Source organism: Aphelocoma coerulescens, chromosome 21 (genome assembly GCF_041296385.1).
Source record: "Aphelocoma coerulescens isolate FSJ_1873_10779 chromosome 21, UR_Acoe_1.0, whole genome shotgun sequence".
Taxonomy (NCBI): domain Eukaryota; kingdom Metazoa; phylum Chordata; class Aves; order Passeriformes; family Corvidae; genus Aphelocoma; species Aphelocoma coerulescens.
The window spans coordinates 4,410,906-4,424,813 of NC_091034.1; the positions used below are offsets into that span (position 1 = coordinate 4,410,906).

Consider the following 13,908-nt stretch of genomic DNA (forward strand, 5'->3'; position numbering starts at 1 on the left):
GAGCATTACGGGGAGGGAAATCCTTTACTTCTCTGCATCTAAAAATGCAAAAGGATGTTATATTTAGGATCTGTGCCATGACCAAAGACTTAAAGACTTGCCAGGCATCTGCAGTGGATGACTCAGACCCAGAATCATATTCACTTACAGAATTTTTTTTTTTTTTTCCTGAATGGTGCCTGCAATTGCTGTCATTAAATGCAGGATGAATGCTTTGGGAGAACTTTTGTAGGGGGGAAATGCCAACCTTCTTCTCATGCGTTCTATAATTCTAGGAATCATTTTAATTGCATTTTGCTACTTACAAATTTGTGTGAGTTTTAATAGAATCTCCCAGTACTTAGATCTAGGAAGGACACTATCTTAAATTGCTTCTGTATTTTCCAGCTGAAACATCTCCATTCATCCAGTCCTCTTCAAAGTGTATTTAGAACAAGCTTCAAGCACTTACAAGAATCTGCATCTCATCAAGACAATCTGGAAACTCGTCTTTTAAAACACTGGAGCTTTTTTTGGCTTTTCCCTCCTTTTTCCTTCAATCTTCAAGTTTAAATGCAGTGTTTGATTAAGGACCATGGAAATCAACCCTGTCTGATTGCACCAGGGTACATGTGCAAGCAGAGGTGACAGTCTCAGATCTGCCATTCCTGCCTGTGACCATCAGTGGCTAGAAGGGATCCTTACACATTGTGAGTTTATGTCACTTTTAAAGCTTTTACTCTATTTGTTTTCCTCATAGACTTTGCCTGATGATCTGATAACTGATAAACCAAGGAAATTTAAGCAGATCAACTAAGTTCAGTCCTCACTGTCGTCTTCATCATCATCATCATCCTTGCTGGGAGCACACCTTTGGAAGCAGTGCACCAGGGTGGCCAGGAAGAAGCTGGAGAGAATTGCAGCGATGGACACAGCGACTCCAGAGAAGATGATGATAAAAAGGTCTGTCAATGACAAACTGAATTTGCATTCACTAAAGCTGACCTCAGATAACTCATTCAGAAAGATCCTTCTGTTCTCCACGGGCAGGGAACACTGGATTTCATGGAGACCTGCAAGGAAGTGGAAAGGGAAACAAATAAGCAGAATATGGATGAATTCTTCTGTTGATCTGGGTCAGAGATTGAATGGCTGAAGAAATGTTTTAGGGTTAATTCCAGGTTTAGAAAATTCTACAATATTCAGGGGAAAATGGAACAAAACCTGTCACTATCCAGAAGCCTTTACATAACCCCTTTGAGCAGATCCTGGAAATTAAGTTATTTTACCTTCAGTCTTCCAGGGATCAGGTGTGATCTAGGACCATGATTTGGAAGATTTTTAAAAGTCAGTGTTGAACCCTGGATGCATCTAAACCTGGAGACCTGAAAGCAACTCCCAACTACTCCGTCTGAACACAAACTCTGACTCCAAAACAGGGTAAGAGGGATACTGAAGTTCCTTCCGCACCCTTCTCCATTACTTTCCATGTAGTTCCAAAACTACGGATTTTTTTTTTTTTTTTTTTCCCCCCTCTGGTCAAACAACAGTTTGGGCTTAATGGATGCTTGTTTGCCTGTGACCTGCTTCCACCTTTTCTCTCTGGCTGTCCTGACGCCATGCAGACTGACAGATATTGTTCCCCCCTGCATTATTGGAGAACGCCTAGAGCTGGGTTCTTTGTAATGAAAGCAAAAACCTCCAGATTTACGAACTGGTGAGAATACAGTTGGATGCTGGATAGTAAAAGCACACAGTTCACTGTATATGCCCAGCTGCCTCTTCATTCACCACGGGGGAGCATCAGGAGAGGGTTTTACCAGGGCTAGAATGGAACCAATACTAAGTGAATTAAGTCTGTAGAGCTGCTGGCAAGGCAGCTTTTGTCTCACTGTTAAGGACAAGAATGTAACGGGGAAATGTAAGAACTGTGTGTTAATGACACGAGAACTGCTGCTGAATTACTTGATCCACTTTCACTCTACTGATGATCCCTGGACGTTCTCCCTGGTGTGGGCTCTGCCTTGCTGTGTGCACACAGAGCTCATGGCATTTCCATCCTACAGCTCTGCCATAGGACCATGATGTCACTTTAAAGAAGGAGTAAGATTCCCTCTGCAACTGTGAATCCCGTTTTTCCTGTGGCTGGATAGCTGTGGCATGTGATGTTTTACTATTAAACTCAGGCTCCTCGAGTTAATGGTGCTGCCCTGACTGATTGTCTGGATCCAGCCCAGCCCAGCTGTTGTATTGATTTGAGAAGGAGTGGAACCAATTATCACCCTGACCTACTTGACCTTGTAATGACTTTTGTATTAAATTTTGATCCCTAAAAGCTGTCCTGTATCTGTTGTATTTGCCTGAAGTTCTGTTGCCTTCCTCTTTCTCATGCTTTTCTGACTGAGAAGATCCTGAGAGCTGCCCCAGCAGTGTCAGCAGTCAGCCTGTCCAAGGCTCACTGGTTCCTGCAGGCAAACTGCTGCCCAAAGCCGTGCTGGTTTTCCTGAGCCTGGAGTGCACTGGGGGTGCACAGCAGATGGTGAACAAGCACAGCTGCCTCTGGAGATCTGTGAAACCTCCTGTCATCAGAACTGACCTGGAAGGGAAAGCAGCTACATGGTTTCAAACATCCTGTGAGATTTCTGGAAATCTGACCCTGCAATGTTTGTATCTCGTCTTGTGCACGAGCTGATACCCCGGAGCACTTGGGCATGGAGAGGCTGAGGAGGTACAAACCTGTCCTCTGCGGCCTCTGACTGAGCTCCTTCTGCAAACCTGCCTACTGAAAGAACTGAGAGCTGGCCACCAAATCATATTTTCATTTCAGTAGGATTTGGAAGTAGTAGCTTTAGGCATCAATCAGAGTAAGCAAAATGGGGGACGGATGGATATCCTTCCGTGTTCAAAACCATGAGAAATGAGGGAGGAGGGAAAAGCCATAGGCTGGAATTTCAAGACCTGTGTCTTTTTAATCAGATTTTAAAAAGCAAAGATATTTTCAGTAAATAAATATAGTCCTGACAGTAATCAAAGCAGTTGCATGAGTGTAACATATTGCAAATTCATTTGAAGAGGAAATTCCTTGCTAATAGGAAAACATCACTGCAGCATTTTGGCAGGAAAACCTGCACCAAGTGAATACGGCACTGACACAAATTCCATTTCACTTGTAGCAAGCACAAAAGTTTCTGTACAACTGTGTTTCTGTAAAAGAAATCACTCTAACAGAGGTTGAGACCTCCTGAGAACTGCTGTTCTCAGAGCAGCTGAGTCAAGCTCCTCAAAAGAAAGGGCACAGGTGACCATAAGCAACTCTACTTTTTAAAATTTCTATCCAACTGCAAAAGAAATTCTCAACTGCCAGCATTTAAAATACCTCTGTGCTGGAGTGATAGGATGGAATATCAGATCTGAGCTTCATAAGGAAGGAGGTAGAAAAAGAATATAATGAACAAAAAAGAGAGCAAAGAAGACTCCAAAAGAAAGCTCTTGTCTTGAGCAGTTCTACATGCTGCAGCCCTTGGCTTTAGAGCTAACTTACCATGGCAGCATTTGCCCAGGATCCCAGACATGGAAAGGAGCTCGCTCCTTCCTTCCCAACAGCAGTTCTGCCATGGATCAAAGCTGAGCCTGTGAGCTCTATTCCTATTTCCCTGATGCTTTCACTTTACATCACAACACACAGAATGCAAACAGCAGAGGATCTGCAACACACCGAGGCACTTAGAGGGTATTTCTTGTTATGAGAATCAGTGTACTGTAAGGATTTTGAGACTCATTATAGAATAAGGGGAAATAAAGACGCTCCTCTCCATGTAGCCATGGGTACTGGAATCTAGGTCATGCTCTCAAACCAAATAGATTAAATGGGAATTTGCTACTTGCTTTATTCTGTGACAAGCCAACAGGCTTGTGTGGCCTCAAGTTTTTAGAGAATTCTTAGTTGTTGGGAATAACAGATGCTATTAGAGGTAATACAGCACCACAGACCAGGGGCCAGTGCAGAGGCCTCGCTCGCTCCCAGCTGTACCTTCAGCTGTGCTGTGTGTGCACCACCTTTTCCAAAAGACAGGAGTGAGCTGAACTCTGCTACCCACTCACAGGGCAGTCTCCTAAAGCTGTGCTGGAAGCAGCCTGGGAAGACTGCAGAGCTCGGTGGAAGCACATGGCAGTGACTGAAGGAAAGGAACGCTGATCATTCCATCCTGTTGGGTGGATGTTTCTTTTCACTTGGTCATGACACTGTTGAAAAACCCAATACAGCCAAACAGAAGCTTTTCTTTGGATTCCAAAGAGAATTTGGAACAGACTGTTCATTTGGAACAGCAGTAAGACCAGCAGTTCTATCTCTGGTGGCACAAGGAATTTCTCCTCCCAAAGCTGATGCAGTGGTTGTTGCACCAGAGCTTCCAACTGTTCACCTGAAAATATCATCACCTGCAGGTCACACACATCTGCTAAAGATGGCAAATGGACAAACCCATTTCATCTGCTTCCCTCCATAGAAACATGGCCCTGGCTTTACATTATTTGCAAGCAGGTTGTTCTTATGACATGAGAGTGCAGAGAATTGATGGTCTGTACCCCACCTGTCCTGTTGCATTGGTGCCCAGGAATAGATCCATCTTTGCTCTTTGCTTGGGCAGGAAGTAATTCCAGGGCATTATACACCCTCTGAATGAACAATGAAATAACAAATGACTTCTAGAAAGTGATCAGTATTAATTATAGAGTGTAGATTTTTTCCTCTGTGTGATTCTGTTGCATCTAGACTGGCTCAAGCAAATCCCTGTCCCCACACACAACCTCTGGAGGACAGGAGATGCCATTTCCCTTCAGAGCTCTGCTTTCACACACTTTTACTTGAATGGTAATAACTTTTATTGTTTTTTGGGGGAGTTCTGTAATTTTCATTTGTTTATTTATTTATTCTGTAGAATTTATTCTTTTAAAAGACCAGCCTGGTTGTTGTCAAGGGCATCTCAAAGCAGCTTGCTATTTAGTGCTTGGCTGCAGCAAGAGAGCCTTTGATGCCAGTTATATATATCTACCTCATTGCGCCCACAACCTATTCAAGGAGTTGCTTCTTCATACCAAACAAAATTGTAAATGAAATAACAAGTGTGAGTGTGCTATAAATACACAGCTTGGGTTATTTTGGTCAGGGCCATCCCATTATCTGTAATGACTCCAGCTGTCCAAAGGACAATGTCACACACCCTTTATCCTTCTGCTATGTCATCAGAAGGAGCAGATGTATTGCACTGGTACTGATTGCTTTGAAGTGCCAGGCAAGGGACAGGTGCTGGATTCTACACAGGCTTGTCTCAACACTGGAAAAAAAAAGGATGAAAATACAGGTCTATACCCTGAGGAATAGATTGTCTAAGTAACATGGGAAGTGTGAAAATGCTGGAATTCCAGAACCACAATGCTAAAAGGGAAGGTGGGTTTTTAAAAAGAATTAAATTCTCAAATAGGTTTCAGAACAATATGACTTTGAATGCCTTATATTAGAGGAGTACAACTCCACCAAGTACAGTACTTAAACCCTTGCAATAAATCACAGGCAATTGGGCTGGTAGATCCTAAAAACCACTCTGAGTTTGTTTCTGTACAGGACTATGCCCAGGCTGAAATCCTTTCCTGTAAAACTGAACCTCCTAAAAATGGAAGCAGCCCAAAAACAGTCTGCATGCAAATAATGAATAATTTCCTTGTAAATTACTGAAAACAGACCAACAATGCTGTAATGCCCCAAAGTTATAACTGGATGGATCTCACCATCTCAAAAACCCCACAAAAGCCCAGAGGCCCTGTTTCACCTGAACCCTGCTGGGACTTTGTAGCCATAATCCAACCACGTTTCTCACAGTTCTTGTGATCAGGAATTTTTAAACCACTGAGTGCACTGACATTGCCTGCTCCTGGCTGTGTGGTGGGTTTTCCCTGGATTTATTGACTGATGCCGTACTGCTCTGTGAGCTTTGGTTTATACTCCCCTAGCTAAAGACAAGCATCAAGAGGCATCACTTTCTCCAGGACCACTTGACTTTGTTTTGAAAGACTCCTTGTGCCTTTCTGTCTCTGCTTATTTCTAATCCCTCTGCTAAATACATCTCTTATTGGAGAACTTCTGGAATTCATTATCACTTCAATGCTATGGTCTGTCTGTTAGCAGATGGAGATCTATGATTTTGGATGCTGAATTACAAAACAAAACAAAAAAAGAAAACAGGAGAAAAACAAAAAGAAGAAAAAGAAGCCTCAACTCTGGTGGGGTCTTTTGGAGTTCCCAAAAAGCAGGTACCAGGAGAAGGAGTTTCCTACTGTTCAGCAGTAGGCAGCAGGATGAGATAATGCAAACACACACTGGGATGTGCACTAGGATGTATAGGAAATACATCCACAGAAATATCTGGAACCATAAATGTTTAAATGGGCTACATGCACACATGTTCACTACTATGGATACAGTACATGTAAGAGCACTACAATAGGCTTTTTTTAAAGTAAATTTGGTATTTGCCCTTTTGGGTGGAATTTAGCTGTTCCCTCATGTTGGTGAATGTAGTTGACACAGATTTGAAATGTTTAAATGTGGCATGTTGTTTCTTGTGTGGTATTTTGCTCCCAGCTATGGTTTGCCTTAGTCTCCTTAAACACTGTCACAAATGCATTAAATGTATTAATAAGCAGTGAGAGAGGCACTGCCTCTGAAGTGAGATGAGATTTCATTGAAAATAGCCTCAAGCAATCAGAACAGTAAGGCTTAAAAAACTTGAAGCCTAGATTTAGGTCCTTAAATAAAACTTTTATGGCCAAGTGTCCTAAAGATTTGCAGAACAACTTCAGAGGGTACTTAGCAGTTTGTCTCAATGCCTAAAGTTCAACATCAGGTATTCACATCTGCGAACGTTGTCCTCACATCTTCAAATCTGTGAAAGATGGAAGTACTCCAAATAACCTTAGGATGGAAGAAACAGAGTGAAAAGCCAGTGGCAGTCAGATCATTTTACTGAAAATGTCTGGGAGATCAAATTATATATTTATATATGTATATATAGAAACAGATTTGATGTGCTTGTTAAGGAATACAATTTCTGTGAGGAGCTTCTGCTTGAGCGGGATAAAAGCTGCTGAATGTGTGAAATGTCTTAGGGCTTTTAATTCCTTTCCAGAAACACAGATCTTCTGTTCTGTCCTGGTGATGTGGGAGCATGTGCATGATACTGGGGAAGAGCTGATGGTTGCAATGGACAGAACAGCCTGTCCTTTCTAGCTGCAGCTCACTCAGGTTCTATATTGGTATATGAAGCTAAGGAGCCTTCTCTCCACAGCAGATGAACAAATAAGTGCTAATAAAGACTGGTAAGTCAAGAGGACTTGTAAAACGCTCTGTTTCTTCTCTGGCTGTTGGTTCAAACGTTAAACAAAACCTGTCCTCTCGTGTCATTATGATGCTTTGTTTTAAAGACAATATTTAATATTTTCTGTAAACCCAGTAGAGGCCTGGACTAGTGAAAGGAGAGATTGTTTAATTTATAGAATAAGTTATGCAATAGATCTCAGATTGGAATGGGATCACAGAAAGAGCCAAGAAGCAAGAGATGGTTACCTCATGGAATGGAATTTCTTAACAGGCTTAGAAAAATCATTCCATTCTTCTGGGTCTAGAAGGGTTTAGAGGGCAACTCCTGTGAGGGGCAGCTGAGGGAGCCGAGGGGGGGCTCAACTGGAGAAAAGGAGGCTCTGGGGGGACCTTTTGGCTCTGCACAACTCCCTGACAGGAGGGGGCAGCCACGGGAGGGGTCAGGCTCTGCTCCCAGGGGACAGGGACAGGACAAGAGTGAACAGCCCCAAGCTGTGGCAGGGGAGGCTCAGGTTGGACATCAGCAGGAATTTCTTCATGGAAAGAGTGGTCAGGCACTGGAAGGAGATGCCCAGGGAGGTGTTGGAGTCCCCATTCCTGGAGGTGTCCAACGAAGGACTGGACATAGAACTCAGTGCTCTGGGCTGGGGACAAGGTGGGGATCGGTCACAGGTTGGACTCGATGACGTTGGGGATCTTTTCCAACCTAAATGATTATATTTGATGATTCTCACTACACTGATTCACTTCTGAATCTCTCTTTTAGGACTGAATTCAGTCTGAGTTTCCTGCTTACAGCCTCACTGTCACCTGCTCTTGGTTTTTTCCTGCCTCCTCTCACTGCCATCCTTCTGCCCTGCTCTTTTTCACTGAGAAGCTTTACCTGGAAATATGCCCCTTTTCCAGAATTTACCTGTCCATCCATACTGAAGAGGTCTTGAAAACTACAGAAGCATTTCAAGTAGCTAAACAGCATCTGTGTCAGTACTGACACTAAAACCCTCTTGGAGTATCTTAAAAATGTGTAGCCACTGCCCACAACTTTCCAAAGAGGAGCAACAGTTGACCAAATGAGCCCTGAGCACCAATCCTCACCTCAACTTTGGCTACTTCAATTTCAGACATTCAGAACATTTATTTTATTTATCACAGCACAAATCTATTTGGAATTCTGTCTCTGGCCACTTCCGAATGAGTTTTTAAATCTTCCTGGAAATACAAATGTACACAGGCTATCCATAAAAATGCTCAGTCTAAACCTTTGCTAAAAGTCTTTCTAATACTGTTTTTCTAGAGAGCAGCAAAATTTTTAGTTCTTGCAATGGGTAATGGGGAACTTAAATAATGAAACAAATAATTTAAATAATCCCAGAAACTGTATACAACTTCCCAAAGATAAAGGGAAGAAAAGAAATGAAAAGCAAAACGAGGGCAAGATGACAGAAAGGAGACACTACAGTCACACTCCAAGGAATACTTAAGCTCTAATTAAAAGTAATGTTAAAAATGCATTAGTCATTAGCAAACAAGGTCACAGGCCCAGCTGCCCAAAGCATGTACACAGAAAATAAAAATCAGCAACAGGGATGTCAACAAAACCCTTCAATGTGGCCATTGGAGATTACTTGTATTGCTTTGTTACAGGCATTTATCTGAATCCAGTCCCTTCATCCTGATGGGATCCTCAGAGAGATTCAAGAAATGTCTTTTGCACTAATTTTAAACAAGATGTTTCAGCAAAAAATTATTCCATCAAAGCCCTTTGTATTTAAACACTGAAATGGAATCTGTTCTGTAGTCATTTGCACCAGTGACAGTCTTTGGCTGGCTGAGCACTGAGTTTCAAAACAGTATTACTAAAAGAACTAGGTTAAGAGATGAGGCAAAAAAAGAAAAGTGCATTTTTAGCCAAGCTAAATGTGAGGAACAACAAGCTCTGAAAGCAGAAGGAAGCCTGGCCAATACAAGAAATCTCCGAGTGTATTTTTGTAGACCAACTTAGGCGTTGGTTCTTTCAAGGTGTTTTTTTGTTCTATGAGTTTTCATGGCCCCATGGAGTAAAACCTTCCATGAAAGTTTTCATAGCTCCCTTTGTAGGGATAAAGATCTTACAGCAACTTTTCTATTTCCAAAAAAATAATCCCGTATTCTTGATATCCATACTCCTCCTGATGGGAAGGCTTTAATATGTATCACTTGCCACCATGTGCCATTCAGGTGGAACAAATGCCTACATAACCAAACATCCTTCTACAGAAAATCTTTCAAGTGTTGTACTTAACCATTGTGACCCACAGCAAACACTTTGTCTTCTCCAGGAAAAGGAACTCTTCTATTTTTTCCACTTATCACTATCCCACTGATCTTCACAGTTCCTTTGCCTACTTTGCACTACTCTCACTAATTTGTTTTTAATCAATTACTAACCAAATCAGAGGAGAAAATTGTAGTTTTGTTTTGCAGTATGATGAAAATGCTGGTTTTAATGTATCTTTATGGTAAGAAAAAGTGTTTGCTGTTTTAAAGTGCTAGGTTCAATCACAAAACTTTTAATGCAGTTTTTTAATGTCTGCCTGCAAATCTGCCAGGATGAGGGTATCATCTGGTAAGGGTATTCAACTAAAGCCAATTAAGCCTTTACTTAAAATTTAGGTTAGATGAATAAATGCTGAAATCTGTAAAATTATTGAAATCCCAGCTGTTTGTGTGAAGCGACAAGTTGGATGAGCAGAGGCAGCTCAGCTAGGCAGAGCCTTTCCAGCCTTTCCAGCCAGCTGGGCAGGCAGGTCAGCAGAAGTTAGAACTTTACAAGCTATTTCTGGTATCATGCCAGGAGGAAAATGGACCTGGCTCCTGCAAAACTAATGAGTTGAAGTATGGCTTTTGTTCAGATCACTGAGTCCTCCACAGACCTTAATTACAGAGGGACAGAGCTTCAGATCAATTATTGAGATTTCAGTTCACAGTGACAAAACTCCCCTTTTTAAATCCACTTGGTATTTCTTTTGCAAAAGCCAAGGGCAACTTGGGCTGACGAGTTCCCTGCAGTGCTGCAGTGAGAGCTGGAGCAGTGGCTGGGCTTAGTGAATAGTTCAGTTACTGAGGAACTTCCCTCAGACGGGAACATTCAACTACTTTAGGTGTCATTCAAAGTGAGGAACCTAAATGAATGCCCAGACCCTAAATCTGTCTGCAAAATCCTTCTCCTGGCCATGTGTACAGGCCATGCAACACAAACCCTTGAGCTGCTGCAGAATTCCAAAGCAGAAGCAGCCAAGATCTTTTCTTGGGCTCTGGAAATGCATCCCTGTCTTTCCTCCTGTATTTCCAGACAGAAAGCCTGCTGCCCTACTTATCCTGGTGTGTTTGCTGCAAGAATCCTTCGTCTCCAGCCTTACAGCACTATCAGGAGGAGCCAGGCAGTCTGAATGCTCAGCATTTAGTGAGTTGCCCTTCCCACTCTTCCCAGGAAAGGCCAGGGAAGCGTGGCCTTCGATAAGTATAACCAGACAAGTAACACTACTTTAATCAGTTCCTAATGGGTATCATGTTGTGACATCATTAAAAACTGGAAACTGGGTGTAAAATGCAATCAAATCATAATTCTAATAATTTAACTCTGACTTTCCAAAAGTTGTTTTGCAAGGCATGCAGCTGTGGCCATGTATTTCAAAAAGTCATTGAGACAGTCTTTCCTTTTTGGGGTTAGTTTTGCACTCACCTTTGTGAAGAATGTTTTGGTGCTTTATTAAAGGAGATAGTGACTGGTTTTGGGGCAGCATCCCACAAGAAGCCCTGATGCTTTTCTGCATCCATGCACATCTCTCACTGGCATGGCTGGGTGCAAAGAGAGCAGGGGATTCATTCCAGGGAACAAATCCAAATCCTTGCAGGACAGCTCTGATCAGATAAACTACTTGAATATTTGCTCTTTCCCTCTTTGCCTTCCCAAATCAAGTCTTAGTTAAAGTTTGGAAGATCTGGATAAGATAGTAATTGTTCAGCTATTTGGCCAAAACACAACTATGGATGAGAGAAAATGCTGTGGGAAAGCATCTCTGAGCTTGGAAGACACTGGGAAACTCTGGCAGTGCTATGGGAAAGTTCAGTCACTTGAGATTTCCAGACATGAGTTTAGATACACTTTAAAACACCAAGGGTGCAGCAGAGAAAGAGGTAGGACAGACTCAAACTGAACAGACTCAGTCAGGATCAAGGGCAACAGCCTGGAAGTTCAGTAAAAGCCTGGGGAAAGTGAACTGCTGTGTGAACTGATGTCCAGCATTAGAAACAGGCAAATACTTGATTCAAACTGAGCAAACATTAGCTAAAGCATCAGGAAAGGTGGGATAATAGGCCCAGTTTGGTTTAGAAAGAATCAAGATCAAAATTTCACTGAGACAGAGAAGAAAAAACCCAACACTTTTTCCTCAAATAACTTCTTCATTAAAACACCTCACTTACAGCTAAGAATATTCAGGTCAACATAGATGAGTGTATTAGAAAGATGCTACCCAAGGTCACAAGCATGGGAAGAACATGAATAACTGACTGCAGAGTCTGAACCTAGAGTTACAGGACACAGGAGAAGAGCTTCAAACTGACAGGGAGTAGGTTTAGATGGGATATGAAGAAAAAACCCTTCCCACTGAGGGTGGGGAGGCCCTGGCACAGGGTGCCCAGAGCAGCTATGGCTGCCCCATCCCTGGAAGTGTCCAAGGCCAGGCTGGATGGGGCTTGGAGCACCCTGGGATAGTGGAAGGTGTCCCCTCTGGGGCCCTCCCAAAGTTTCCCTGCTCCCAGCAATCTGCCTTTGGGAGCAGCTGGTGCTGCTCAGTGGCAGGACTTTATGCCCTGGTGCTTGTTGGGAGACACGAACTGTGAGATGATCTCCTGCTAAAGCTGGATTAAGAGAGGCTTTGGGGTCTGGTGGGACATGTGGAGCAAGAGTCTGGATTCCCTAGACATGGCAGTCTTAACACTTTCATTTTGCCCCCTTGTGCCTTTCTCAAAATTACTGGCTCAAATACCAGGCTTATATGTCTTGCATTTTGGGGGGTTCCAAAGCCACTTCAATTTATTTCTCATGTTGGAAGCAGTGCTATCTTAATGAAAAGAGCCAAAATCGAGATACTGAAGTGTTTGAAACACAGAGCATCACAACAGAATACTTCCAGGAATGGGCTGACAATCACAGTTGCACAAAATGGGGTTTTAACTCTTTTGTAGCAGCTTTATAACTGAGCAGTAAAATGAGAGGAAAATCAGTTTTCCTAAGGAGCTGGCACAGAATATTTAGCTGCTGAAAGGGCTTACTGTAGAAAATATATTTACCAGAGAGAAAATGAAGTCTGGAAGAGAACCAGCTCTGGGCTGAATGAATTTGAAAAGGCTCTTTCATTGCCTATGTAAGTTTAGTCTGTAAATCAAAATTATTAGGGGTTAATTTTTAAATTTTATTTCTTAACTGGGAGGAGGACCTGCTAAAAGGAGCCAACATGGATTTAATGGGCTCGTTTGTTGAAAGCATGCAATTACAGCCTGAGCAAACTGCAGGCAGCACACAGACAATGGGAGCAGGAAGCCTCCTGCCCTCCCAGCCACACACAGACACAAAGACTGCACTGAGAGCCACAGAGCTTTACCTTTCTGGAGCTTGGATGCATTGTCCTGTATCCAGCTGAAAAGATTGGCAAAGTCACAGTCACAGACCCAAGGGTTGCCCTCCAAGCGGATGGTCCGCAGGGAGGGCAGTGCTTCCAGGGCTGCCACGTTTAGGCTCTGTAAATTATTGTCATTCAATTCTAACACTTGGAGCTGGTCCAGGTTCTCAAAAGCAGCCTCATCCACATCCACCAGGTTATTGTTTCCAAGGCTCAATTTTATCAGTTTCTCTGCTGATTTGAATATCCCAGCATCTAGCTGGGTTAAATTATTGTAGCTTAAGTCTAAATACACCAGTTTGGTAGAACTGCTAAAAGTGCCCTCTTCTAAAGAGGTGAGGGAGTTATTCCTGAAGTCCAAATAGACTAGATCTCCATAAAATATAAAGAAGTCAGCTGGTATCGCCTGAATGTTGTTATCAGCTATAAGAAGTTTCCGTACATCCAATGGAAAGGGATTAGGAACACTTGGGAGTCCTTGATCCCGGCAGTCTATGGTGTGGTAGTCCATACAGCTACAGACAGCAGGGCAAAGATGACCCCCGGGCAGGAAAAGCAGGCAGGCAAAGCCAGCAAAAGGCAGGAGGCAGGAAGGAAAGCATGGCAACATCGTCAAGGATCTGAAGGCTGTGATGAGCACCACTTCTAGGAGAAAGACATTTTGCTCAGCTGAGCAGGAGTGCCTGGTACTTGTGTGTGTGTGTGTGATTGTATCCAGGAGATCACGTATCATCACAGATCCGATAGCAGCAGTCTGGAGGGGGAGGGAGGAGAGAGGGAGGGAGGCAAATGTGAGGATTTACACTGTCAGAATATTATGATGCTGTACAGGGTGAGGAAAGCGATGATTGGGTACACGGAGGATCTTTCAAAGGACTCCCTTGCTTTTGTGAG

At 42.9% G+C, this 13,908-nt stretch overlaps 1 protein-coding gene across 1 annotated transcript; it reads right to left on the reverse strand.

Annotated features, from left to right (window-relative positions):
* Window positions 1-637: 637 nt before the first annotated feature.
* On the reverse strand, window positions 638-13,703 carry LRRC38 (leucine rich repeat containing 38). Its single transcript, XM_069035078.1, has 2 exons — window positions 12,997-13,703; window positions 638-1,052 (listed from the first exon to the last, which is right to left on the reverse strand). Exons 1-2 carry the CDS (start codon window positions 13,622-13,624, stop codon window positions 799-801), a joined length of 882 nt encoding a protein of 293 aa, XP_068891179.1. The 5' UTR covers window positions 13,625-13,703; the 3' UTR covers window positions 638-798.
* Between the last annotated feature and the right edge of the window lie 205 nt (window positions 13,704-13,908).

What these genes read in the sequence shown, in the direction of transcription:
- LRRC38 (XM_069035078.1), bottom strand. Translation starts at nt 13,624, where the DNA reads ATGTTGCCATGCTTTCCTTCCTGCCTCCTGCCTTTTGCTGGCTTTGCC. An exon ending in TGCATCCAAGCTCCAGAAAG is followed by an intron (nt 1,053 to 12,996) that starts GTAAAGCTCTGT and finishes ACTTCCTTGCAG; the next exon opens with GTCTCCATGAAATCCAGTGT.